General features: G+C 39.0%; 2 protein-coding genes across 2 annotated transcripts; one reads left to right on the top strand and one right to left on the bottom strand.

The window, feature by feature from the left end:
- The first annotated feature begins 6 nt into the window (after positions 1 to 6).
- Positions 7 to 19,105, top strand: LOC100639902 (dystonin). Its single transcript, XM_019994653.1, has 52 exons — positions 7 to 76; positions 145 to 281; positions 333 to 576; positions 627 to 784; positions 833 to 1,016; positions 1,094 to 1,423; positions 1,489 to 1,630; positions 1,699 to 1,868; positions 1,991 to 2,146; positions 2,950 to 3,207; positions 3,258 to 3,477; positions 3,523 to 3,710; positions 3,764 to 4,017; positions 6,105 to 6,234; positions 6,286 to 6,435; positions 6,496 to 6,669; positions 6,710 to 6,886; positions 7,647 to 7,793; positions 7,887 to 8,474; positions 8,534 to 8,696; positions 8,778 to 9,013; positions 9,093 to 9,428; positions 9,512 to 9,662; positions 9,752 to 9,930; positions 9,983 to 10,165; positions 10,292 to 10,435; positions 10,484 to 10,942; positions 10,987 to 11,304; positions 11,354 to 11,580; positions 11,653 to 11,767; positions 11,838 to 11,916; positions 11,959 to 12,188; positions 12,369 to 12,566; positions 12,685 to 12,813; positions 12,865 to 13,191; positions 13,382 to 13,518; positions 13,573 to 13,939; positions 14,069 to 14,224; positions 14,266 to 14,393; positions 14,624 to 14,822; positions 15,545 to 15,742; positions 15,830 to 15,958; positions 16,078 to 16,272; positions 16,346 to 16,477; positions 16,567 to 16,899; positions 16,948 to 17,192; positions 17,409 to 17,551; positions 17,612 to 17,793; positions 17,870 to 17,944; positions 18,000 to 18,117; positions 18,253 to 18,479; positions 18,568 to 19,105. Exons 2-52 carry the CDS (start codon positions 184 to 186, stop codon positions 18,868 to 18,870), a joined length of 10,509 nt encoding a protein of 3,502 aa, XP_019850212.1. The 5' UTR covers positions 7 to 76; positions 145 to 183; the 3' UTR covers positions 18,871 to 19,105.
- Positions 19,106 to 19,199: 94 nt separating this feature from the next.
- LOC100639776 (uncharacterized) lies at positions 19,200 to 25,810 on the bottom strand. Its single transcript, XM_003385297.2, has 4 exons — positions 25,589 to 25,810; positions 22,321 to 23,183; positions 21,209 to 22,151; positions 19,200 to 20,341 (listed from the first exon to the last, which is right to left on the bottom strand). Exons 1-4 carry the CDS (start codon positions 25,770 to 25,772, stop codon positions 19,314 to 19,316), a joined length of 3,018 nt encoding a protein of 1,005 aa, XP_003385345.1. The 5' UTR covers positions 25,773 to 25,810; the 3' UTR covers positions 19,200 to 19,313.
- Between the last annotated feature and the right edge of the window lie 12 nt (positions 25,811 to 25,822).

Here is a 25,822-nt window from a genome sequence, read left to right as displayed (position 1 = left end):
GTGTGAGAAGTGGCTCATTATTAATGGGAAATTTGCGGAAAATCAATTAATTATTGAACAGATTAGCGAATACCAGGTATGATGTTACTATTATTAGTAACAGTTACTATTATTAGTGACATTGAAGATAATTTCTTTCTTTAGTCTTTTAAAGACGGTCAGTTAGCTGAAGCAGCTGCCATTATGGATAAAGTTAACTCTGTTCAAATGATTGGCAAAGAAGACAAAGTTGATGAATTGAACAAAAGATGGACTGCAATCCAGGAACAACTTAATAACAGGTAATGATTAATAATAATAATGAGTTAATTAACTAATGCCCCGCCCCTTAGATTAGTTAAGTTACAGTCGATATCAGAGACAGTGAGCGAGTTTGACTCTCTAAAGGAGCCACTCGAGACCTGGGTACTAGCTAAACAAGAAGTGATCTCCTCCCTCCCTCTCCTCGATACTGACCTTGAAGAGCTAGAGGGACAGCGTCACCAGCTGGAGGCACTACTTGATGATATACAGTCTCATAAGGACCAGGTGGACAAGATAGACAAACTCTCCGACCAGTTCTCCCAGGATAGAGAGGTAGAGAGGTGTGGTCTTTTGATTATATTTAACTCGTTACCTTCCTTTAGCCTGTGCAAGCAGCTGCTGATAGATTCACTAGAAGACTAAAGAGATTGAGTTCACAGTTCTCCATAACAACATCAAGCGAACTGAGAGAATCCTCAGAAGGAGCTATGGATATGAGTCTTTATGAACAATCAGGAATACTAAAGGACCAGTGGGAGAGGTACTCCACATATCGTCATGTACTGGTTGTACTGTCTCTCTCTTTCAGATATAAGACTCAAGTTGAAGTCCTCGTTCAGCAGGCTACTGATCTTTACGACAGGCTCTTAAAGTTTGAGGAACTTCACAAAACCTTCAGGTCCCTCATTGAAGAGGGAGAACAACTTCTAGAGTCTGAGAAACCGGTCGGTAACACAGCAGAGAGGATAGCCCAACAGACCAATACCTGCCAGGTACTAGGACCTATGTTATTATTATTATTATTATTATTATTATTGTTGTTGTTGTTGTTGTTGTTAAATGCCTGCAGGTGTTTCGTCAGCGACTGTCAGATGCTCAGCCTGAGGTAGATGCAATGCTGTCTCTTGGTCGGTCGATACTTGGAGAGCATTACACCAATCCTCACAATGACTCACTCTCTCAGACTCTGACCCAGTTCATCCAGGACTGGTCTAACCTGCTTATGGCCTGGCAGAACTGGTTTGACGAGTTACACGCGACCGGTGAGCAGTCTCAGAACCTGTCTGACCAGTTTCAGCAGTTGAAGCAGACCCTCGGGGCAGTGGTACCGGAATATGCTGACCTGTTCCCAGCTCACGTCACCATGGAAACACTAGTGACTGATCTGAAGGAATTGCAGGTATGCACTTAATAACTATTAATAACTATTAATAACTACATTTAATAACTATTATTATCACCCAGGAGTCCTTTACTAGCAGTGTTTATGAGCCAATAATGTCAAACAGAGCCATTGTGGTATCTCTATCTAAAAACACTCACCTCCTGAGCAACAAGGAGGAGGTGGACCAGGTCCTCAGAGAATACAATGAACTCACTGATAAAAGTAATACTGTAATTGTTATTATTGTTGTTGTTGTTGTTATTTTTATTATTATTATTTATTTCTTTTAGTTCAGTCACAGCATTCTGAACTCTCTGATCTCATTGATAATGTTAACGGCTGGTGGGCGGAGTTTGAGTCGACTCGTAGCAAAGTATCTGAAATGAGGGAGGGACTGGCAGAGCAGCTACCCCTGGGAGGGAGTTCCTCTTATATCACTAAACAGGACGAGGAAATACGAGTAAATAACCATTAATAACTATTAATAACCATTAATAACTATTAATAACCATTAATAACCATTAATAACCATTAATAACTGTGTATAACTATTAATAACCGTTAATAACCATTAATAACTAGGATATATTCTTGCAAGTTGAGGAGAGGAAGCCACGAGTACAGAGATGTATTCGTAATCTATCATCAGTTTCTGACCACACCTCTTTGATAGAGCCACGTCCACTAATAGTGTGTAGGGAGGAGTTCCAAGAGGAATGGAAAGAACTTTACGAACAAGTAATAACCAACAATAGTATACGTACATGTACATGTTCTTATGTTGTGTAGAAAGTTTGAGCTGATTCCGATCAAAATTGGATTTTTTACAAATTTTTAAAGTTGCTCCAAAATCAGATAAAAGTCCCTGTACTATAGTACAGGGATTTTTGCAAAATTTTGCCAAAAATGAAAAGTAGAGAATTCTCAATTTTTATAACATTCCCTGATACATATACATGTTCTTATGTTGTGTAGAAAGTTTGAGCTGATTCCGATCAAAATTGGATTTTTTATGAATTTTTAAAGTTGCTCCAAAATCAGATAAAAGTCCCTGTACTATAGTACAGGGATTTTTGCAAAATTTTGCCAAAAATGAAAAGTAGAGAATTCTCAATTTTTATAACATTCCCTGATACATATACATGTTCTTATGTTGTGTAGAAAGTTTGAGCTGATTCCGATCAAAATTGGATTTTTTATGAATTTTTAAAGTTGCTCCAAAATCAGATAAAAGTCCCTGTACTATAGTACAGGGATTTTTGCAAAATTTTGCCAAAAATGAAAAGTAGAGAATTCTCAATTTTTATAATATTCCCTGATACATATACATGTTCTTATGTTGTGTAGAAAGTTTGAGCTGATTCCGATCAAAATTGGATTTTTTATGAATTTTTAAAGTTGCTCCAAAATCAGATAAAAGTCCTTGTACTATAGTACATGGTCTCGGGGCAAATTTTGCCAAAAATGAAAAGTAGAGAATTCTCAATTTTTATAACATTTCCTGATACATATACATGTTCTTATGCTCTTGTGTCCTGCAGGTAGAGAAAAGACGTGATCTGGTTGAAGTTGGTCGTGTTCGTCTGTCAGTTTATGTCGAGTGTAGGGACCCTTTTCAATCCTGGCTTGATGAGGCAGAGAAGAAACTGTCGCTATGGAAACGAGTGGACATAGGAGGGAAGGAGTACCTAGTGGAACAGACGGAGAGTTTGAAAGGTTTCAGAACCGACGTAGAACTCCACTCCCACGACCTTCAGTCCTGCACCACACTAGGGGATAAATACCTGGACACTGCTAAGGTATGATATAAGGTTGATCTATAATGTTAGTTAATGTTCACCTGGTGTAGGATCATCAGCGATTGCTGTTATCGTACAAGCTGAAGCTCCACCCAGCTCACACCCAGTCTAGTCTGTTTCCTGAGGGTTTCTACGACTGGGAGGAGGGGGAGGGGCTAAAGACAGTGACATCATCGGTCAACCTATTGAAGAGCGATGAGTATCACAACGGACTCATAGTCATAAGATCAGACATTGCAGCTGCTACCAAGAGATACAATAGATTGAAAAGTATTTGATTTATTCAAAAGATAATGAGCTACTCCTCGTCTTCAGATAGAACCTTCAGGAGGGCCCAGAGGTATGAAGAAGCTAGAGAGAAGAGACTCGCTTGTGAAGAAGCACTGGAAGCCATTGTACCGAAACTAAATGGGGCGGAGTCACTAGTGACCCGTATTAAAGAGGGAGGGGGCATCGGGAGGAAGAGCATGAGGAGTTTAAAGGAACAGCTGGAGATGATGGAGGTGGGCAGAGTCTTTGTTACTATTTTTAGAATTGATACTGTATCTGTTTTTAGAATCTAGAGTCTGAGTTCTCAGAATTACGTTATTTAATGGATCCACTCCACATGTCAGTAGCAGCATGGAGCGTACGGGAACCAACAGATTCAGAGGAGGAGGAAGGAGGCGGGGCCGGAGGAGAGGAAGGGGGCGGGACTGGAGGAGATGAGGACCAGTGCGTCAAAGAGAAGGATATTGTACAGGAACGATATGAACAGGTACAAGAAAACCTGAGACTACTGAGGGAGGAGCTAGAATCATCTCTTGCTGAGTAAGTATAATAATAATAATAATAATAATAAATTAATAATGATAATAATAATAATAATAATAATAATAATAATAATAATAATAATAATAATTAATAAATAATAATAATAATGATAATAATAATAATGAATTACAAAATACACTAAATTTATGAATTACTGTTCATCATCAGTAGCAACAGTGAATTCATCATTTTGATTGTAAGAGCTCTTTTTTATCAGCTGTTGCTCCCAGTTATTTTCTACCACAGTCCGTAAGTTTAGATCAGTATCCCTGACTCTTTTGACATACCAACGAGCAACTAGTATATACAGCACCAGCCCCAGCAATGCAATGACACCAAATGTGATAGTTGTGTAGGACATGAATGATTTGGAGCTGTCGTAGGTAAAACTATAAATTAAGAAAAGTATGATGGTCCCAATATCGTTGAATGCACCATATAAAAACCAGAAGAGCCCAATGATCATTCCATGCATACCAAAAGGAGCTTGACTGCAGAGGAACTCAAATGAACATAGCCAAAGTATAACTAATGAAGTGCCAGCTAGTACTGTGGGTATTAGGAGAATCCAATATGGTACTGAGTCGTCCGACCTGTCTTCAATCGTGAAACTGGATGATACATGTCTTCCTATTAAGTTGATGAGGAATAAGCTTATGATGGATATTGTAAGGAGGACATTGGCCAGCCCAATCCCTCTTAAAGGGTTCATTAAGAAATATTCAAATTTAGGAAAGAGCGGCAGAATGAGTAATTCACATACTGGTATTAGAGCTAGCAAAGCTCCGTATGCGATGAACCAAATTTCATAATGAGCATGTCCTTGGAGACCATTATTTCCATTTTGTAATGGGAGAGAGGCGGAGATTGCGCTAACGAATGAATTGAAGACAATAAAGAAACCAAATGTTGCTGCCAGAACAGCTAGAATACGTAGGAAAGTTTTGACGTTTTCCACTTGCTCATGACTAAAAGGGCCACCATATCTCTCCTTAGCAAGGTCTATTCTACTTGGCTCTTTGCCCCAGTAAGTGAAGGCACTGCGTCGCTGTAGTTTGTTGCGATTCCTTTTAAGGGAAGACTTCAACACTTTGAATACGGTTTTATAAGGATTGGGAATAGGTATGTGCTCAAAACGGTGCTTGAGATGAAACTGAAGACAAAGGGAGAGGGAAAAGAGGGCACAAGCTACCACAGCATTGATCAGTACAAAAGTTTTATAGTTTGCAAAGGAGAAAATGATATTAAGTGGTATGGTATCAAAGAAGAAGTAAACCCAAACTAACCAATGAATGAAACTTCTTATTTTAACACTGGACAGGTGCATCATTTGATCAATACCATATGGCAGGATATTGGTATACATAAATGCCAAAGAGATTATTAAGAATATGCCGGCTAGACTAGAAAGAGTATACCTTCCTATGACAGTGATCCTGTCACATGATTCATAATACTGCAGGCAGCAAGCTAAAGCTTGTAACAGAGAGCCCAGCCAGCCAACCCATAAGCTCAGATACACAGCATTACCACGGCCGATCTTAGTGTCCGACAACCAACCACAGAATGGGATTAGGAGGAAGAGGCTGCTCACTGATAGAACATTCAACGAGTTAATGGTTAGAGGGTCTTCAATGTAGTTTGAGTTTTCACATTCGTTGCGGCCGACAAACCCCGGGATTATGTTGTTTAAGGTCTTGTGGCTCAGAGGTATCGTGGCACTGTAGATCAGGAGGAGGACAGTTGGTACGTTGAGGGAACGTGAACGTAACTCATTCCAGTACCTCTTGAATTTCTTCTTCTTGTCTATAGTATTAGTTGAGGAGCTCCTTTCTGTACTGGTAGAATCCATTCTGTGTCTAGCAGAGCCCTTAAATCATGTGACCTAAATCATGTGACCGACCCATTCACTCTCCAGTTGGTACAGATGAGTATAGATAAGATCTACTCACTTTCTTTATCCGTTGAAAACAACTTATGATTATTGTAACATGAAAATTAATTTGTGACCATCAGATGCATGTACATTTTTGATATTGAATATTTTAAGTATATTTTTTTCACAATTATTTATCATCTCTCAGAGCCCAGGCCTTCCAGTCAGCCTATTCTTCATTTGTGAGCTGGTTAAGAGACACTGAACGCAAGATACAGCGAGACAACAGAATAAAACTGGAAGTGAATGATCTAAAGAGTGGACTAGCCTACCTCAAGGTATTACATACATGTATGTGCATGTACATTGTATTAACATATGTCCTCCAGGCAGTGTCAGCTGATATCAGCGGCCATGAGGAGGGATACAATGACTTGTGCAGCAGGTTCAGTACAGTCCTGGAGATTAAGAGTGGAGGAGAGAGAGAGGAGGACCAAGAGAAACTGGACAATCTCGTGACAAGGTGGATCGGACTACAGGTATGTGGGGGCGTGGTTTAAGGAGAGGGCGGAGTCAAGAGTTAATGATGCCATGAACAGGTTATATCGGAGGATATTGAAGTGATCAGTGAGATCATTCCTCAATTGGAATCATTCTACGTCACTCAGAGACAGCTGCTACACAGTGCTACTGAACTACTGGAAGAACTGAAGGGGTTTTCACCCTCTGCTAGTAGCAGTGAGGGGGCAGAGAAAAAGAAGATGGAACTACAGGTACATGTACATATTAATTAATTAATTAAATGTTGTACAGGCACTGAGTGCTAAGTACTCCCAGCTGGAGGGTCAGTTTGAGGAACTTCTCTCAGCTTCCAGCAGCCTGAGTGAGACCCTGTTTGATCAGACCAAGTTTGAAAAGGATGTCAACTCACTGAAGGACAAACTGGGAGAATGCAGAGCTGCCAGGGACGAGAAATCAAAAACCTTAAAAGTACAGAGTATTTACATGTACACATTAATTAATAATGAATAACCTTAATTAACAATGAATAACATTAATTAATAATGAATAACATTAATTAATAATGAATAACATTAATTAATAATGAATAACATTAATTAATAATGAATAACATTAATTAATAATGAATAACATTAATTAATAATGAATAACATTAATTAATAATGAATAACATTAATTAATAATGAATAACATTAATTAATAATGAATAACATTAATTAATAATGAATAACATTAATTAATAATGAATAACATTAATTAATAATGAATAACATTAATTAATAATGAATAACATTAATTAATAATGAATAACATTAATTAATAATGAATAACATTAATTAATAATGAATAACATTAATTAATAATGAATAACATTAATTAATAATGAATAACATTAATTAATAATGAATAACATTAATTAATAATGAATAACATTAATTAATAATGAATAACATTAATTAATAATGAATAACATTAATTAATAATGAATAACATTAATTAATAATGAATAACATTAATTAATAATGAATAACATTAATTAACAATGAATAACATTAATTAATAATGAATACTTTGTTCAGTTTGTTTTTTAATATTCGCTAGTCCCAGTTGACAAATAAATTGCATTTTTAGACAAATCATGAACTAATTAATACCATAGTTATTAATAGTTATCAGTAGTTATTAATAGTTATTAATAGTTATTAATAGTACTCTCTCTTCTCTGCAGCACATTACCAGTAGGCTGAAGGTGCTAGAAGTGTCGGTTGGTGAGTTGGAGAGCTGGTTAGTGACGACTGAAGAGAAGATGAGCACTCTAGAACATTCACTGGGAAGATCAGGTACCAACATGACTCAACAGCTGAAAGAAATACAAGTAAATAATAATAATAATAATAATAATAATAATAATAATAATAATAATAATAATAATAATAATGTTTATTATTATTAATTCATTGTCTTGTAGTCGTTAGAGGAAGATATAACGGATCATGAGTCTCAGTTAGATTCCATTGATTCCTCCATACTATCACTGGCTTCTCATCTTGAGGATTCTCATTCAAAGTGTCTCCATAGCAACCATGAGTCCCTCTCCTCCCGTTACCATCAGCTCTCATTCTCCGCCCAGGTCTATCCAATGGAGGTCTGGCTCTCGGTCCATTGCTCAGAGCTGCAGCTGATGACCCGAGCAGCTGTACTGACGGTACCTTTGAGCTCACAGGTCCAGGAGGCAACACGTTTCTTAAACAAGATTGACGGGTCCCGCCCACGCCTTGAGGAACTTGAGGGGGTGGTGTCGTCATTGTCTGACCAATCAGATTTAAGCTCAGCAAAAGTGAAGATGGATCGGATACAGAAAGACTTTACTACATTGAGGAGTTTAGCAAGTAGGCGGAGCCTGTTGCTAGGGTCGTTTTTACCGAGAATCAAACTGTACGAGGGATCAATTGAAAACTGGGAGGGGCTACTGGGGAGGTGGGAGGAGTCTATGAGTAGTTTGACCACACCCACCGCTAACATGACACTAGTACAATCACAAATGGAATCAATTAAAGTATTACTAGTTATTAATAGTTATTAATAGTTATTAATGTTAATTATATTCTCATACAGTCAATCCTGGTATCAATGTCTGACCATGAGCCAGAGTTCTCTGCTTTATTACGAGAGGCAGTCCAGCTGTATGCTGGTCCTGAGGGAGAGACTGCTCTCCTGGAGGAGGTTAGGGGATTGACCACGTCAGCTAGCCCCGCCCCTCCTGATGATACTAGAGGAGGTAAGGCCCATTATTTACTAAAGGGGTTGTCGCTAGCATTCAAAATGACAAATGTTAAAATGTAGTATTGTATTTCTTCAGGTCAGGCGGAGCTACAGTGGAGACTTGATGAAGACAAGAAGAGACTCGAGAATCTCAAGAGGTCGTTTTCCGAGCGACTCTCTCTCCTCTCCTCTCTCTCTACCAACTTGAAGACATTCACGGAATCAGTCGGGGTACTGTTGCCATGGTTACAGGAGCAGTCCTTTGTGGGGGAGGGGCTTATTTTGAAAGACCCCGCCCACAGTGTGATACAGAAACAACTCTCCACCTGCCAGGTACATGAGAATGGGAATGGAAGTTTTAAAGTTTTAGTATGAGAGTATGATACATTTATGTATTTATTAATTTCGTTAGTCTGTCATGAGTATGCTGGAGCAGAAGTCCTCCTTGAAACAAGAAGCAGAAAGAAGCTTCTCTTCCATTTCTTTATCATGTCTACCTGAAGACCCTTCCTCTCTCTCCCTCCATTCTCAACTGGACACTGTACAGGAGCTCTGGTCTAACTTGTCTGACCACTTGACTAGGACCAAGTCTCACTTAGAGGCAGCTGGAAAGCTGGCCAGGTCCTATGAGAAGGAGAGAGACAGACTCAGTGGGTGGGTGAAGGCCACTCTTAGTGAACTCAATGATGTTCATGGTTTTGTGCCAACTGAACCAAACGCCATTCAAGACATCAAGATCAGGATTGATGTACGGTTTTATTGAGTTTTTTGAAATGCTAAAATTAGTACATGTAACTGTAATTAGACTCTTAGACTGTATTCTATTTTTAGATTCTAAAGACAGAATACAATAACTATGCTCCAATGCTGGCCCAATGTACAGAAGAGGGTCTGGGATTATCTGAATATGTTCAAGACCCAGCGGAGAAAGAAAAGTTGACGAAAGCTGTACATGAGCTTCAGTCAGGCTGGGATAATGTTGGTATGTAACAGAGAGAGAGGGGGGAGAGAGAGAGGGGGAGAGAGAGGGAGGGGATGGAATTGCATATGCACATGTTCTTGTCTTTGAAGGTCAATTACTGTCAGACATTCACCAGAAGCTAACTGAGGCTCTCCTGCAGACTCAGCAGTTCCAGCAGGTGGCTGATAATCTTGAGCGCTGGGTGAATGCTACCCAGGCTTCTCTTAAAGGACTAGAACCACCTGCTGCTCAAGTTAGACTCATTGACACTCAAATTGAAGGATTCAAGGTATACACTCTACCAGCTGGAGGGTTTTAATGATTTTCTCTGTCCTCTTTAGCCAATTTTAGAAGACATAAAGTCAAACGCTACTGGTCTGGAGCAAGTGAAAGCTATTGGTAACTCTGTGGTGTCCGACTCAACGACTGAAGAAAGACTCAAAGTAGAGAAGAGACTCCATGCCCTGGAGACACGTTTCTATGGACTTGAGAAGACGAGTAAAGGAAGGATGACTGAACTGCAGGTGCTCTACATGTACAGGAATTCATTGTGCTCCTAATATCTCTAGCTTTAGTTCTAGTTCCATGCCTATACTTATACTTTACTGATCAGTGTGCTGCTACATGTACCTCTTTCTCTCTCTCCCCAGGATGCCCACACTAAGGCTGGTATATATGAGTCTCATTGCTCTGCTGTGGCTCAGTCTGTTAGTTCTATTGAAGAGAAGACAGCTGCTCTACCGCCCACTCCAATTAGGTCACAGCCGTTGACTACACTGTCTCAGGATATTAAGGTATACTATAGTTTACTGATTAATATACTAATAATATACTGACTCCAGGCTATTAATCAGTTATTAAACACCCATCATTCACTGGTTGAAGACATGACCTCGAGCGAATGTGCTTTATTTGGAACTGACACGCCCTCTCTTTGTTGCTATGACGACCTTGATGATCTTCACCTTTTGATAGCGTCCACGTCTCCTCTCCGGCGGGCGGAGTCCCCCCTCCAACCAGGGGAAGAGGAGACGCTGGTCCATCCTGACTTTGTGAAGCGACCAGGAGCTGTTGATGCTATTGATGTTGGAGCCAAACTGAGACAAAGATACAAGAAATTGAAACTGGAGGGAGGAAGGAGAGAAGAAGAGGTAGAGCGACTATTGGTAACCGTTGGCAACTATGAGAGTAACCTCTCGCTCTTTTCTGATTGGCTGGACGATATGGTTGCTAAGCAACAAGGATTAGGGCCACTCCCTTTTACTAGTGAAGGAATGAAACAGCAATTGAAGGAAATTGAAGTAATTAATAATAATTAATAATAATATTTATTATACATTATAAGGAGCTACAGTCTCTTGTTGATTCTAAAGTTGATTCACTTGAGTCCATCAATGCTACCGGTACTTCCCTTGTTGATGGGTGTCGGGATGGTCTATCTCGTGATTCGGTTAGAGAGAGCCTGTCACTGGTTAATGGTCGCTGGGGGGACCTGCTAAAGTGGGTGGAGGAGAGGGCTGGGCGGCTGAGGGAGGGGCTCACTGTAGCGGGTAAATATGAAAATAAAGAGAAGGATCTTGAGTCCTGGCTGACCAGCTGTGAGGAGACACTATCGGAAGATAAAGAAGGACAAGATCTTCAAGAGTCGATGGAGCTATTAATGGTACAGTCTGCATGTACAGTACATGAATTATATTAATGTCTTTTGACAGTCTTTGCAATCTGATGTGTCATCTAAGCAGCCATTAGTGACAGCTACAGTATCACTAGGCCAGTCATTAGACCTGTTCTTATCCTCCAGTGATGGAGGGACAGTGGCAGCTGCTCCTTCTGTTCTTAAATACACTGAACTCCAGCAGCGCTATGAGGAACTGGGTACCAAACTGAGCGATAAGTTAAAGACTACGGAATCATCTCTTAACAAGGCAGCTGGACTGAAGTATGTACTTGATAATTAGTGTATAATGATGCCCCTCCTCTCTCTCTCTCTCTCTCTCTCTCTCCCTCTCAGGTCACAGATAATGTCACTGTGTGAGCAGTTGAAGTCAATAAAAAGAACTTTAGATAATCATGAACCACCACGCCTCCTAACCGACCTTATTCATCAACAAATACAGGAAATTGAGGTATATTATTTATTATTTATTTATTTATTTATTTATTTATTTATTTATTTATTTATTTATTCATGCTCAGGGTGCTGCATCACAATGGTCTTCACTCCAACCAGCTGTTAGTCAAGTTTTAAAATCACCGGAGGAATATTCAAAACATGGTAAGACCACAACCACTAGTTATTGCTGTTATTATGTCATAGGAGAATTATCAGTTTTATCAAAGCAGCTGCAATCTCTTAATGAGGACGTTCGTTCGTTGCTTGATAATTGGAAGTCACGCCTCCAGGCTACTTTAGATAAACTACTTCAGTTTGAATCAGACGCTAAAGAATACTCCACCTGGTTGGGAGAGACCAGTGATAAAGTGGGACAGGAAGAACTTGTTAGAGGAACTGTGGGCGGAGTCAAGCTACAGGTTGAAGAAATGGAGGTACTAATTGTGTTATGAATTTTTAAAGTTGATTTGACAAAACACCCTGTACTAAAGTACACTGTACATGGTCTCGGACCAAATTTTGTGAAAAATGAGAAATACAATGTACATGTACATGTAGATAGTTCTCCAAGTTACTAGACAGTTCTTTTAGTGTTCCTCCCTCTCCTCCTTTAGTATGTTAATAGCGATATTTCACAACACCAACCTTCCTTGCAACAATTAATGAATAGTGGGCGGGGAATGATGGGCGGGGCCTCTCCTAACGACTGTATCCTGATTGGTGAGAGGCTAGCTCAGGTCCAGTCCAGTGTGGAGGCACTCCAGAGAGCCGCTCTTACTAGAAACAAATACCTGAAGGAGGGGCTTGCCAAAGTAAGTATATACCACAGCAGCTGGTACATTAATTTTGGAGACGTTAATGTAATTTGCTGCAAATTTTCCAAATGAAAAAATTGATCAATAACATGAATACGTGTACATTTCTTGACAGGCGCAAGAGTTTGATGATCTAGTTGAATCCACTTTGTCCACACTTGAGTCTCGGGCCAGTGACAGCAAAGGGTTGCCTCCTGTGGGGACTGACATTGATACTGTAAAGACCCAGCTTGAAGAACTGAAAGTATAATTGATTAATTAATCAATTGATCATTCATCTTCCTCATATTATTAGGAGTTTGATGATGATCTTCAGGAGGTGCGGTCTGCTGTCTCTTCTTGTAACTCAAAGGGTGCCGCCCTAAAGAAGTCCTGTCACCATGGCGACCACAAGTGGGTGGAGTCTAAACTAGAGGAGCTCAACTCTCATTGGTCCAAGCTCCAGTCCTCCTGTACTTCAAGACAGCAGGAGTTGGAGAATGCTTTATTGCGACTGGGCCAGTTCCATGAGGCACTGGGTGAGCTACTCTCCTGGTTTGAAGAAGCAGAGAAGGCACTGAGGGGCGGGGAAATGGGCGGAGTCAATATTGAATCACTGGAATCACAAATGAAGGATCTACAGGTAAGCATATAGTGGGTGTGGTTTTATAGTGGGTGTGGTTTATAATGGGCGTGGTTTGTTTGCATTATTACATGTACATTTGTAATTTTATATTAGTCAATGTTGACATATCAGACATATATCATTATACCTTATACTGTATACATGTAATTGTAATATAACCTTTCCTCCTCCTCCTCCTTCTCTCAAGGTATTACAGTCGGAGGTTGTTGCTCGTGAACCGACTGTCTCTTCACTGAATGAAGCAGGTGCTAGACTAATGGCCACTAGTGCTGATGAAACAGCTGCTACTGAAATAAAAGAAGATATTGATAAACTTAATAACAGGTAAGGTATTATTATTATTATTATTATTATTATTATTATTATCATCATCATCAGGTTTGGTTCTATAAAGTCATTGTCAGCTGATAGACAGCTGGAGCTGTCTACTGCTCTTGAGCGAACACGCCATTTCCATGGCAACCTAAAGAGCCTATCAGATCGACTTAAAAAGCTTCGGGAGGTTTCTTTGTTGTCATGGAAACCGTGTGGTCTACCGGATACTAGTGAAACAGCTCTTAATGAACACAGGGAGGGTTTCCTAGCTGACGCCAGGGGGTTGAAGGACTCAATAGAAGAACTGAAGGAGGAGGGGGAGGGGCTTAAGACCCAGTGCAGCACCAGTGACAGGGACCTCATTGATCAATGGATTAACAGGGTGGAGGAGGAGTGGGAGGAGCTTAGGAAATCAGGAGAAGAGAAAGAAGTTAGAGACAGAAATTGATTTTATATTATCATTATTATTATTATTATTATTATTATTATTATTATTATTATTATTATTATTATTATTATTATTATTATTATTATTATTATTTATTTTATTAATTTGCAGTTGAAGTTACAAGAGGCGAAAGCTAGAGCTGATGAATTTGATGATGCTTTTAAAAACCTGTCAGTCCAGTTAGACCAGTTGGAGGAACAGGCTAAAGGTGATTCTGCAATCCTTTCTGAAGCAACTGCAGTCAAAAAACAGCTTGAGGAGCATAATGTAAGATTAATGGTGTAGATTGATGTAATATAATGGTTTAGGAGTTTTTAAAATCACTTGATGAATTTGAAGCTGGTTTAAAGGACGTTGAACTCTCTGGTAAAGATTTGGTGAAGTCTTGTGTTCAAGAAGACGCTACTGTTATAAAGGAAAGACTATCACAGCTCAGGTAAACTAGATATACCATGAACATGTATTACAACTTCTGTGGCCCAAAATTCTCACAAGAAAAACATTTTAAAGTGACCATAATATTAAAATTTGTTAAGATGCATTTTTTCTGCAGATTAATGAGATATTTGGGTCATAAAAAGTATATTTTGCTTCATAATACTTGTCAGTAGTATGATCTGACAGTACCTGTACATGTACTGTATTGTCTATTAATTATTCTGTTAGGTCAAGAAGTGATACCATGCAGTCAAGTGCTCTGAATTATTTGTCGAAACTAGAAGAGGCTCTGCTAACACTGGGCGAGTTTGAAGATGCTTACATTGAAATGATGAACTGGCTGACTAAGATCAGTGAAGAGTTGAACAATGGAGACCCACTAATAGGACACACTGACAGTCTAGCGGTTCAGTTTGACAGCATCAAAGTATATTCCTAACACATGTACATGTACATGTACATTCCGATCAAATTTGGATTTTTTACGAATTTTTAAAGTTGCTCCAAAATTGGATAAAAGTCCCTGTACTATAGTACATGGTCTCGGGCCAAATTTTGCCAAAAATGGAAAGTAGAGAATTCTCAATTTTTATAACATTCCCTGATACATATACATGTTTTTATGTTGTGTAGAAAGTTTGAGTTCATTCCGATCAAATTTGGATTTTTTTACGAATTTTTAAAGTTGCTCCAAAATTGGATAAAAGTCCCTGTACTATAGTACATGGTCTCGGGCCAAATTTTGCCAAAAATGAAAAGTAGAGAATTCTCAATTTTTATAACATTTCCTGATGCATATACATGTTCTTATGTTGTGTAGAAAGTTTGAGCTGATTCCGATCGAAATTAGATTTTTTATGAATTTTTGAAGTTGCTCAAAAATTAGGTAAAAGTCCCTGTACTATAGTACAGGGGGTTTGGCCAAATTTTGCCAAAAATGAAAAGTGGAGAATTCTAAATTTTTATTACATTTTCTGATACATATACATGTTCTTATGTTGTGTAGAAAGTTTGTGCTGATTCCGCTCAAATTTGGATTTTTTTTTACAAATTTTTAAAGTTGCTCAGGCCAAAGTCCCTGTACTACAGTAGAGGGACTCTTTAGGTTACAATTGATGCATTGGCTGATGATGGATATCCTTACATTAGGTGACACAGAGGGAGTTGGAGGCGCGGTCTGTTAATTACAAGTCAGTCATTAAAGCTGGGAAGGAGCTCCTTAAGTCAAAGGAAGGAGATGACAAGTACCTCCTGAAGAGGAAACTAGCTGACCTTGAACAAGAATGGGCCGGAGTCAATCAGTCTTGTAATGGCAGAATAAATAGAATTGAAGATGCTTTTACAAAAGTACATTAATGTCTTCTAAACCCTGCAATAAACAACACTAACAATATCTATAATGTTCTTTATATTCTTTTTCTCTTCCTGCTCCAGGTCCACAGTCTTGAGTCTCAGATAAAACCTCTCAGCTCCTGGATGAATAAAGTCTATTCATCTCTTGATGAATCTGAACCCGTCCATGGAGACATTGCTACTGTACACGAGCTCAGTGACGCACATGAGGTCAGTTTACTGAAGTATACTAAGATTTACTGAGATATATTGTTTAATGCATGCACAGTTTATTGATGATTGTCTAATTATGTATTTAATTAATTAATTAATTAATTAATTAATTGCAGGCGTTTCAGCGAGAGCTGTCCTCGCACCAGAAGAGCATAGACCACCTGGAGAGTTCTGTGGAGGAACTACGAGCCAGTGAGAGTCTTGACAGCACCTCACCATTGAGTGAGAGTGTACAGTCACTGGTGGACTATTGGAGGGAAATATGCCAGCTGTCTATCAATAGACAAGAGAGACTGGAGCAGGCTAAGAAGGTACAGTATTACTTATAATTAATATATTAATTATTACTATACTTAATGAATAATTATTATTATTGATTGGTAGGATGCTATAGAATTCAATCAATGTCTTCGTGATTTGTGGGTGTGGCTTGAAGAAAAATCCTCTGAATTAGACGAGATGTCCTTGCCAGCTGACGAAGTTGAAACCTTGCAGACTCAGATTGAAGAAATGGAGGTCAGGGAGAGAATATAAAATGAATTATGTGTAGAGTGAAAAGTGACCTATACATTATATATCTGTTTAAAAACTCTCTTCATTTTTAGTCTTTCAAGTACCTCGTGGATGAGAAGATCCCGGACTACCAGTCGGTGCTGGAGACTGGCTCAAAGCTCCACTCCATGTCTCACCCAAGAGCCGAGCCAATCCTACAAGGACAGCTCCAACAGCTTCAATTGAAGTGGTCCTCTTTGCAGTCCAAGATGGCCGCCCGTTCTGATGTTCTCTCCTCTAATATGCTTGAGTTACACGGACTCCAGGACATGCTGGACCAGCTCCTGGGATGGGTACAAGAGGCGGACCTTAAAATGGGCGGAGCTGAAGACATTCCTCTCGGAGACGACCTGGAGAGCGTTGAACAGCAATTAGCAGATCATGAGGTGGGTGTGGTCAATATTAATTAATTATTTATTAATTTCTTTTAATAGTCTTTCCAGGAGGAGATGGCTGCCTATCAGCCTAACATGGATGCTTTGAATAAAGTTGCTAAAAGACGCAAATCTCGTTCCTCTTTGAGCTCCCTCCCTCCCTCCTCTTCCTCCTCTCAGCCTGATATGGCTAAAAGGATCGGTCACCTGTACAAGAAATGGCAGAGACTTTGGTTGAGGTCTTCGGAGAGACACAGACAGCTTCTGGAGGCAAGGACAAGACTTAAAGACATTGCGATGGCTAGGTACAAGATCACAATATTTAATACAAGTACATGTACATGTACTTCTTTGCTGGTTGAAAGTTTCATCAATTACGTCAGGATAATGTGTTTATTTTTTCATAATGCTTCCACACTTTACATGAATAGTGGATCATAGTCGAGTGATGAAAATTTTAATTTGCAAAAAGATTTTGACAGAATTTGTAACTGATAAAACTTAACCTCTTTCACAACTAGGTCCTTCAATTTTGATGCCTGGTGCAAGAGGTTCGTTGGTTGGATTGATCAGAACAAACTGAGAGTTAGTGACCTCTTCATTCGGTTTGCTCATGACGGAGTATTGACCAGAGAAGAATTCATGAAAGGACTCAAGGCATCAGGTAAAGGGAGAGGAGGAGGAGCTGTCAGTGAATGTATAATTATTATTAATAATCCTTTAGGGCTACCAATGAATCAGATAGAAATGGAGAAGATTGCTGATGGTTTCGACAGTAACAGAACCGGACTGATAGAGCTCCCTCATATAATGGCCATTCTTAAAGGACAGAAACCAAGAGCAAGATTCACTGCATCAGCTGGTCCTTCAAGACAACTGAGTGACTCTGAGAAGATAGACATGGAGGTGTGGACATGTTATTATTATTATTATTATTATTATTATTATTATTATTATTATTATTATTATTGTTATTAATTAGATTCACGAGCAAGTCACAAAGTGTTGCTGTGCTCATAAATTTCAAGTCATTCGTGTTGGAGAGGGTCAATATAGAGTGAGTAAAGGGTTAAAAATACCCTTTATAACCCACTGTACCTTCTCACTTGTAGTTCGGAGACTCTCAGAAGTTGAGATTAGTGAGGATACTGAGGAGTACAGTTATGGTGCGAGTGGGCGGAGGATGGGAACCTCTTCATGAGTTTCTATCAAAGAATGACCCATGTAGAAGTGAGTTAATAACTATTAATAATTAATCAGTTTCTTTGCTACATAAGTACGTGTATAATGCATCAGATGAAATTATAAAAAAACATAAAGTTCTCTCCTAATGCCATTTCTAAACGAACCCTTCCATTTCTAAAGGTACTGGTCGGACTAATACAGAACTAAGGGATCTGACCACAGCTGGTCCTGGACTAGCCAATGCTGAGTTCAGACGTAAGACCCAAACTGCCATCAACATTAAGAACGAGGCATTCAGGAGAGCCTCAGCGAGAGACCCTGAAGCTATAAGAACTGGTAGAGTACCTCATGCTGGAAGACAAGAAATGACAATAACTAAGAGGGGATCTGTACAGGTAGCAGGGAAGGTAAGAGAGAGGGAAGGGGAGGGGGAGGGAAGGGAAGGGGAGAGAAAGAGATACAGAGATACATATTTCTTTCTTTCTTTCTCTTTAGACTGATTCTGGCCTCCATCAGCCTCGTACTTTCAGGAGTTCCAGTGCTGTATCAGCTAGTATTAATCCTAAAATAAAACCAACAAGAGAACGTACTGAATCTCCTACTCCATTGGACACACCTACAAAGACTCAAAGAGGCCCCACCCCTCCAACAGCCACACCTCTCTCCTCAGTACCCAGGAGTTCTCCTTCTCGTAGCTCCGCCTCTTCAAAGATCCCATTACCAACAGCTGCTGGAGGGAGTAGGATACCAGTTAGTAAGATACCAACACCTTCACGACCAGGTAGTAAAAAACATTAATTATTACTATTATTATTATTATTATTATTATTATTATTATTATTATTATTATTATTACTATTATTATTAACATGGTTTTATGAACTGTGTTTGTATAATTTTAAATTCATTTTTTGTCCCATACTATCGTTCCATTCTGTTCTGCATAATGTCCTCCTTATTCTAATTCATCTCCTGTATCGATTACTGTATCAATGTCCCTACTTGTTCTTTTTTGTCTAGATTTGTATTTCATTAGATTTTAATTTTTAATAATTTTAGTTGTTATTATTATTAAGATGATGTTATGTTGATAATAATAATAATAATACAAATTGAATTGCAAGTTATTTGACAGAGAGGTGAGGACTGAACAGTTGATGAATTAAAATATTACAATTTGTACAATACCTTTATTATATAAAGTAATAACGACATTTTATGAAGCAGCTGCTGCTGTCAATTTAAAAACAAAAAAGCTTACAACAATTGTGATCAGCTGGCGAATTGTCATCGAAATAAAAGAATGACGGTAAAGTATTATTAGTAGTTGCTGAGGATCCTCCGTTAGCGGCTGATTGTCCGATGGTACTGTACTGGGGCTCTTGAGAGAGCTCAGGGTTGGACTGACAGAGTGAGGAGCGAGCGCTAGTGATTATTGTCATTTGATTTTGAAGAGCAAAAGAGACTTTCTTTCCTCTGTACTCCTGCCCTGATATTGTGTGAGGTTTCGGTCTCAGTCTCGCTGTGTTTATTCTCAAGTCTTCGCTCGAACGTCTCAGATACTTTGGTATTTCAAAACTTTTTCCAGCAACTGTTAGAAACTTTGCTGGGACCCAGAACCTAAGCCCACTTATTGTAGCAACGTAAAAATAATGAGACTCAAGTTCAGAATAAATAATCTTAACATTGCAACCTTTTCTAACGAGCTGCTGTGTACCGGGCATAGTGTAGTTGCCTAGCAACGAGCATATCTCTCCTTTCTTTCTTGGTTGAGGTAAGTTTGGATTCTCGAGGAGAGAAAGAGGAGGAGGTAGAGAGGAATTGAACTTATAATCCGACTGGAACTGAATGTTAGTGGAATACAACCAGCCGCTCTTTTGGAGTGTGCTGAAGCTCTGTCTCGTTAGTCTACAGTGTGAGCGAGGAATGAAACCGGTCTGGCCAGTCAAACTGCTACCATATATCCATCTCTCGTCCCCGTATAGTAGGCGGAGCTTGTTACCAATGGTAACCGTCATCTCATCTCGGTCTTGTGAGATGTAATCTTTAATAACAATGAGGTCAATTTTGATTGGCTGGAATTGCCGAAAGGAGTCTTGGTTGTCTACGATCTGTTTGATATTTAGAGTCGAGAGAGAGAAAAGGGAGGAGTAGGAGAGAGATGACATCTTTGAATTGTTTCCGTAATAAGATCTTGAGAGTCTCGCGGATGAATAAAGAACCTTTCCAGTCCGACCAGTAGCAACATCTGTAGCAATAATGTACTCATCTATAAATAAGGAATATAATTAGTGAAGGACATCAATATGTATCAAAAAGTGTAATAAAAATTTGGGGTGATTTTGGAGCCATTTTTTGAAAAAACCATGGGCTATAGCCTTGGGTATTTTTTAGAATTTTGACGTTTTCTTAAAATGGCCGTAACTTGAAAAATTGAAGTCGGAATCAGCACAAACTTGCTACACAGCATAAGTACATATATATGTATCAGAAAATGTAATAAAAATTTGGGGTGATTTCGGAGCCATTTTTTGAAAAAACCATGGGCTATAGCCTTGGGTATTTTTCAGAATTTTGACGTTTTCTTAAAATGGCTGTAACTTGAAAAATTGAAATTGGAATCAGCTCAAACTTGCTACACAGCATAAGGACATCAATATGTATCAGAAAATGTAATAAAAATTTGGAGTGATTTTTTGGCCATTTTTTGGAAAAAACCATGGACTATAGCCTTGGGTATTTTTCAGATTTTTGGCATTTTCTTAAAACGGCCATAACCTGAAAAATTGAAGTCGGAATCAGCTCAAACTTTCTACACAACATAATTACGTCAATATGCATCAGAAAATGTAATAACAATTTGGAGTGATTTTTTGGCCATTTTTTGGAAAAAAACATGCGCTATAGCCTTGGGTATTTTTCAGAATTTTGATGTTTTTTTAAATGGCTGTAACTTGAAAAATTAAAGTCGGAATCAGCTCAAACTTGCTACACAGCATAAGTACATCAATATGTATAATGTAATAAAAATTTGGTGTGATTTCGGAGCCAATTTTTTGAAAAAAAAACCATGGGCTATAGTCTTGGGTATTTTTTGACATTTTCTTAAAATGTATCAATAATTAAGATAACAAACCTTTAATGTATCTTGCTAATAGTTTCTGTCCTGGTCTGACAGTCAGTATATCATTGCCTCCTCTATTACTGCTCTTGGTTGATATACTGATCATGTGTAGCATTGCTGGATGTGCTTCATCACTTCTGAGCAGGACCCTCTTGGCAAAACCATGTACTTCCATATTTGGCATTATCACGTATTGAGCTTGTTTTATGGGTGTGGCTTGTAATCTGGGTTGTCTCTGTGAATTAAGAGTAGGCGTGGCTTCTGACGTCTTTATCAATTGTGCTTTGAGAGGTTGAGTAACATAATGGGACTGAGCTGATCCCATTTTAACGTAAGCACTCTCCGTACTGAGGGTCTTAGCCACTGGAGTCTTAGGAGTCTTCACTGAAGAACCTTCTTGAGTACTCGCAGTGTCTTGATCAAACGAGGGCAGTGGGTTGCTGTTCTGACGGTCCAACTCATTCAATATTTCAGAGTCGATCACCTTAAGGGTATGCTGGCCTATCTTGATGACACCTTTGTTATCATTTTCACCACGACGACCCTCCCCGCCCACCTCACCTCTAACTGATAATGATGATAGTTCTGATGATGATTCTGACTCATCCTCATATCCTGGGGGTGGAGACAGTACAGGGGTACTGCAGCTAGCCCGTAGATCAGTGATAGAATTAATGGACTCACATGAAGTAGCACCATTAATATTATTATTATATTTTATTTCGATGCTGCTGTTTGAACTGACGTTACTAGTCTCAATACTGTAGTGAGTGGCTGCGTTTGATGAAGAAGTATCAGAATATATTGGAGTAATGAAGACATCGTCATCACTGGGGTTGAGGGTAGAGGGAAAGGGAGAGGAGAGAGAGGAGAGGAGGTTATCCACTGATCCTTGGGTTTCACCAAAACCACTGTCAGTTTGAAACCGTCTGGTGAAAGGCGGTATGAAAGATAGCTAATGAAAGGAAATAAAAATAATTTTAATTATTAAAGTTTTGTACTATGACATGTTCAAGATGTTTGAGTAACACCTCCTCAAATACAATGTAAATGTACATATAAAGTTTGCCAGTTAATTGTCACCTCAATTTGTAAACAGGAAGTATTAACTAATTCTGGCTCACCTTTTCTTTTATTCCAGCTGCTCCATCAGGAGGTGTTACTGCAGCTCCATACTTTCCCTCAATCCTTGTAATACCAGTGCTGGATAACTGGTACACATTACCAGCTGCTGTAGAGAGACAGACTGAGGCAACAGAGGAGGGGATCCAAAAGAGGAAAACAGATTCTTCTCTTCCTCCTCCTCCTCCTCTTTTAAACTCCTTGACCACTCCTTGAAGCAAAGCAAACTCTCTCCTAATCCCAAGTACAGTTGACAACAACTCGTGGAAGCTAAGGGTATCTCCCAGCGTGTAGCCCTTGCTTGGTTTTGATGTGAATATACGTAACTCTTCAAAGCCCTGAGGACACTGAGGGCCAGTGGATACAGCTGGTAACAGCAACAGCTTATGCTCTGAGTACTGGTCTAGTAGACTATTGTACTGGTTTATGAGAGACTGACACGAAGACCCCACAGTAGTGAGTTGTGTAGCTACGTGGGAGAGTAGGAAGTGATTGTACCAGGAGGAATGGTCTTGCAAAAAAGAGAACAAACTCGACAGATTATCGTCTCCAGTTATATTCCTAAAGAGCACCTGCTTCTCATTACTACCAATCAGACACTCTCCTTCTTCTAACGAGGCCCTCAGGTCTCTTGCTGGTACTGGCAGCTGCTCCATTTCTCTCTGGAGTGCAATGATGTGAGTGTAGTACTCGCTGAGGAGAGGCACCATCGGAGAGGAGGAGCTGCAGCTGGTCTGTGAGTCCTGACTGAAAGCATTACCTCCTCCTGTTGATTCCATTGTCGTAGTATTACATTCTTTAGTAGCCACTCCTCTCCTTTGATGCGTACTATTGTTGCAGCTGGTGCTAGACGTACAGCACAAATCTAAAATATGAAATTAATATAAATAATTAATATGCAGACATCATGTCCTTAGGCTATTGATAGAGAGAGTGCCAAGGAGTCAGTAATTAAATTAATGATTATATGGTGAGTTGATATTAGTATAAAGTGATGTAATGTGTGTTTAATTATAAAAGATCAAAGGAATTTAAACCACAAAAGGCCCAATGGTTATTTATTTACAATACATCATTATTGATTCATTCTTAAGTACAAACAACACTCATTATGATGATCTCAACCAAAGAAACAGCCTAACTGTTGCTTGTAACAGAGGAAGGTTCTACTCCACTATAACATGGAGTGATTGCTGGTGGATACACTTGGGGAGTCATGAGTATGTGTTGGTTATAGTTCCGTGAAATATAATAAAATGTACATCATCTACAATAACAAGTGATAGTGCGCAATATTACAAGTTAAAGTTTAATTCAATTAGACGTTGCCGCAGTGTTGCTCTAATATTTGAAATACCAATGCCATTACATCCTGTCTTCGTACACACATGAGATTTGTATGTGTGACCTAACAGTTATTATAACAATGATTATAAAATTCTTAATCACTGATAATGCATACTGGTGCACTATATTGATGTACTTGTGCAATGATCTAGTGAGTTTGAGCTATTTCTGATCAAACTTTGATTTGCAATCATTTTAACAGTTCCGGAACATTCCCAATCTTTACGTCCATTCCTAGCTGCACACAACATCCATATAATAGTTCTGATGTGCTGGTTTGGGTGTATTTCAGTTTACATTTGTAACAAATCAAATTAGAACAATTATCCTTTGACATGCAAACATAGCAATACCTTCATTAACAAAAACGCAATCACTACCAGCAATGATGAGTAATGCAATGACTGAAGACCCAGTGTATAGAGAGACAATGAGGCAGAAACTTAAAAGCAATTAGGAGAGGAAGAGAGAGAGAGAGAGAGAGAGAGAGACTGAACATAAAAGACAAGAAGAATTAAACATGTACTAGTAGCTGCATAGTGACCATTGGCTCATTGGCAATGGCACAATGAGAGGAATGACAGACATGAAACGTCATGTCCATAACTAATGATTACTGAATAACACACTTAGGCTACACACAGAGTGCACTTTATAGTACAAATTATTGTAATTTTATGAAAGTGCACACCCAAAGAGAGCATTACTATAACATGCTGTAATAGTATCTATTGCTGGTAATTGTTTTATTGTGTTATACTGAGTAGAGGGAATTCGGTGTTACTATAAATGGACAATGAAGGACGTGTTTACAGTATGGTTTAATCGAATTTTATGCATGGATACGTATAAGGAATATAGTAATATGATGGAATGGAAAATATTCAGAGAGGAAGAGAGGAAGAGAGAGAGAGAGAGAGAGAGAGAGAGAGAGAGAGAAAGAGCTAGAAGAGAGGATTATTTAAACTATTAAAAGCAATGTTTTGATTAACAACTCAAGTCAATTGTTTAAAGGAATGTGACCTTGTACTATAACATAACTTGCATTTGCACTGATTTCCCTTCACTGGTCCCCCCTCTCTCCACTCTCCCCCCCTCATGACTAATAAGTGTTAATAAGGGACAGTTATTAACAACCCATTGAGCTCCTGACCTACACACATTCAGCCTCCCTATGGCAAATAGATTGATATGAAAACAACACCACTCAATACTCCAGTGTACATTATAGTAACACTGCATGCAACTATGCACACCTGCAAGAAGCATGCACAATCAAGCTCCCTGTAACAAGTAATGCTACAGGAAACAATATGTATACAGTATAGCCTTTTTATAATGGACACTCTCTATAGCGCACACCTCCATTTAACGGACAGCACCTAGTGTACCAATTATATTCCTTATATAAAATCCTCCACATAAAGGACAACTCTGTATAACAGAGACACCGTATTCTTTTTTCTACCAAAGTGTCCATTATATAGAGACTAGTCTGTATGTAACAGGCTATTATTGGTGAGTCTATTGCTGCTCTCTTTTGTATAAATACTGCCCACCAGTCCTGCTTAGATCAGTGCGGCTGCAGGATAAACAAACAAACGTGCTCGCCAAAATCATCATTGATCATCATCATCATCATTTTTACTATTAGTCTATTGTAAGGCTTTAACCATTGTAACTTTAAAAGTGCTGGACAGCTAGCTCATTACTTTTCGTACACATGGACTGTATGATAATAGTATGATCATTAAAATTGATAAATCTATGGCATAATTTTTTGTAATCTGAACAGCAAAAAATTTCATGTACTAAATATACAATAGAAAAGTCAACTACAAGGCTCGTGATACAAGCTCGTTGCAGGAGACTAGTTATTTATCTTCTGCTTTATTTCTGCTATTTTTACTGTTACCTACTCACCATGGAAGGACAATCCGTTGTGTGTTCCCCCTCCGCTTCTCCTTCCTCCTCCTCCGGCTGTAGTCTCAAGGCTTTGTATCCCTCCAGGCAAAGTAGAGATCATTCTCTTTTCCTCTTGTATCTTGTCAGTCTCCAGGTTTATCTGCTGCTGCTGTTCTCCGTCGCTTTCAATGGCTGTTGCCATGCTATGCTCCTTTTGACTGGTCGATAATAATCCCCAACAATAATAAAGAG

Source organism: Amphimedon queenslandica, unplaced genomic scaffold (genome assembly GCF_000090795.2).
Source record: "Amphimedon queenslandica unplaced genomic scaffold, v1.1 AMPQUscaffold_13468, whole genome shotgun sequence".
Taxonomy (NCBI): domain Eukaryota; kingdom Metazoa; phylum Porifera; class Demospongiae; order Haplosclerida; family Niphatidae; genus Amphimedon; species Amphimedon queenslandica.
The sequence above is the reverse complement of the archived record's forward strand: the minus strand, read 5'-3'. Positions and strand labels throughout refer to the sequence as shown.

Excerpts from the sequence above, each read along its gene's own strand:
- LOC100639902 (XM_019994653.1), top strand. The coding sequence starts at position 184 with ATGGATAAAGTTAACTCTGTTCAAATGATTGGCAAAGAAGACAAAGTT. Across the intron at positions 1,017-1,093 it reads AACAGACCAATACCTGCCAG|GTGTTTCGTCAGCGACTGTC; the intron begins GTACTAGGACCT and ends AAATGCCTGCAG. Across the intron at positions 17,945-17,999 it reads TTGGAGAGGGTCAATATAGA|TTCGGAGACTCTCAGAAGTT; the intron begins GTGAGTAAAGGG and ends TCTCACTTGTAG.
- LOC100639776 (XM_003385297.2), bottom strand. The coding sequence starts at position 25,772 with ATGGCAACAGCCATTGAAAGCGACGGAGAACAGCAGCAGCAGATAAAC. Across the intron at positions 23,184-25,588 it reads CAACGGATTGTCCTTCCATG|ATTTGTGCTGTACGTCTAGC; the intron begins GTGAGTAGGTAA and ends TTCATATTTTAG. Across the intron at positions 20,342-21,208 it reads ATTAGCAAGATACATTAAAG|ATGAGTACATTATTGCTACA; the intron begins GTTTGTTATCTT and ends CCTTATTTATAG.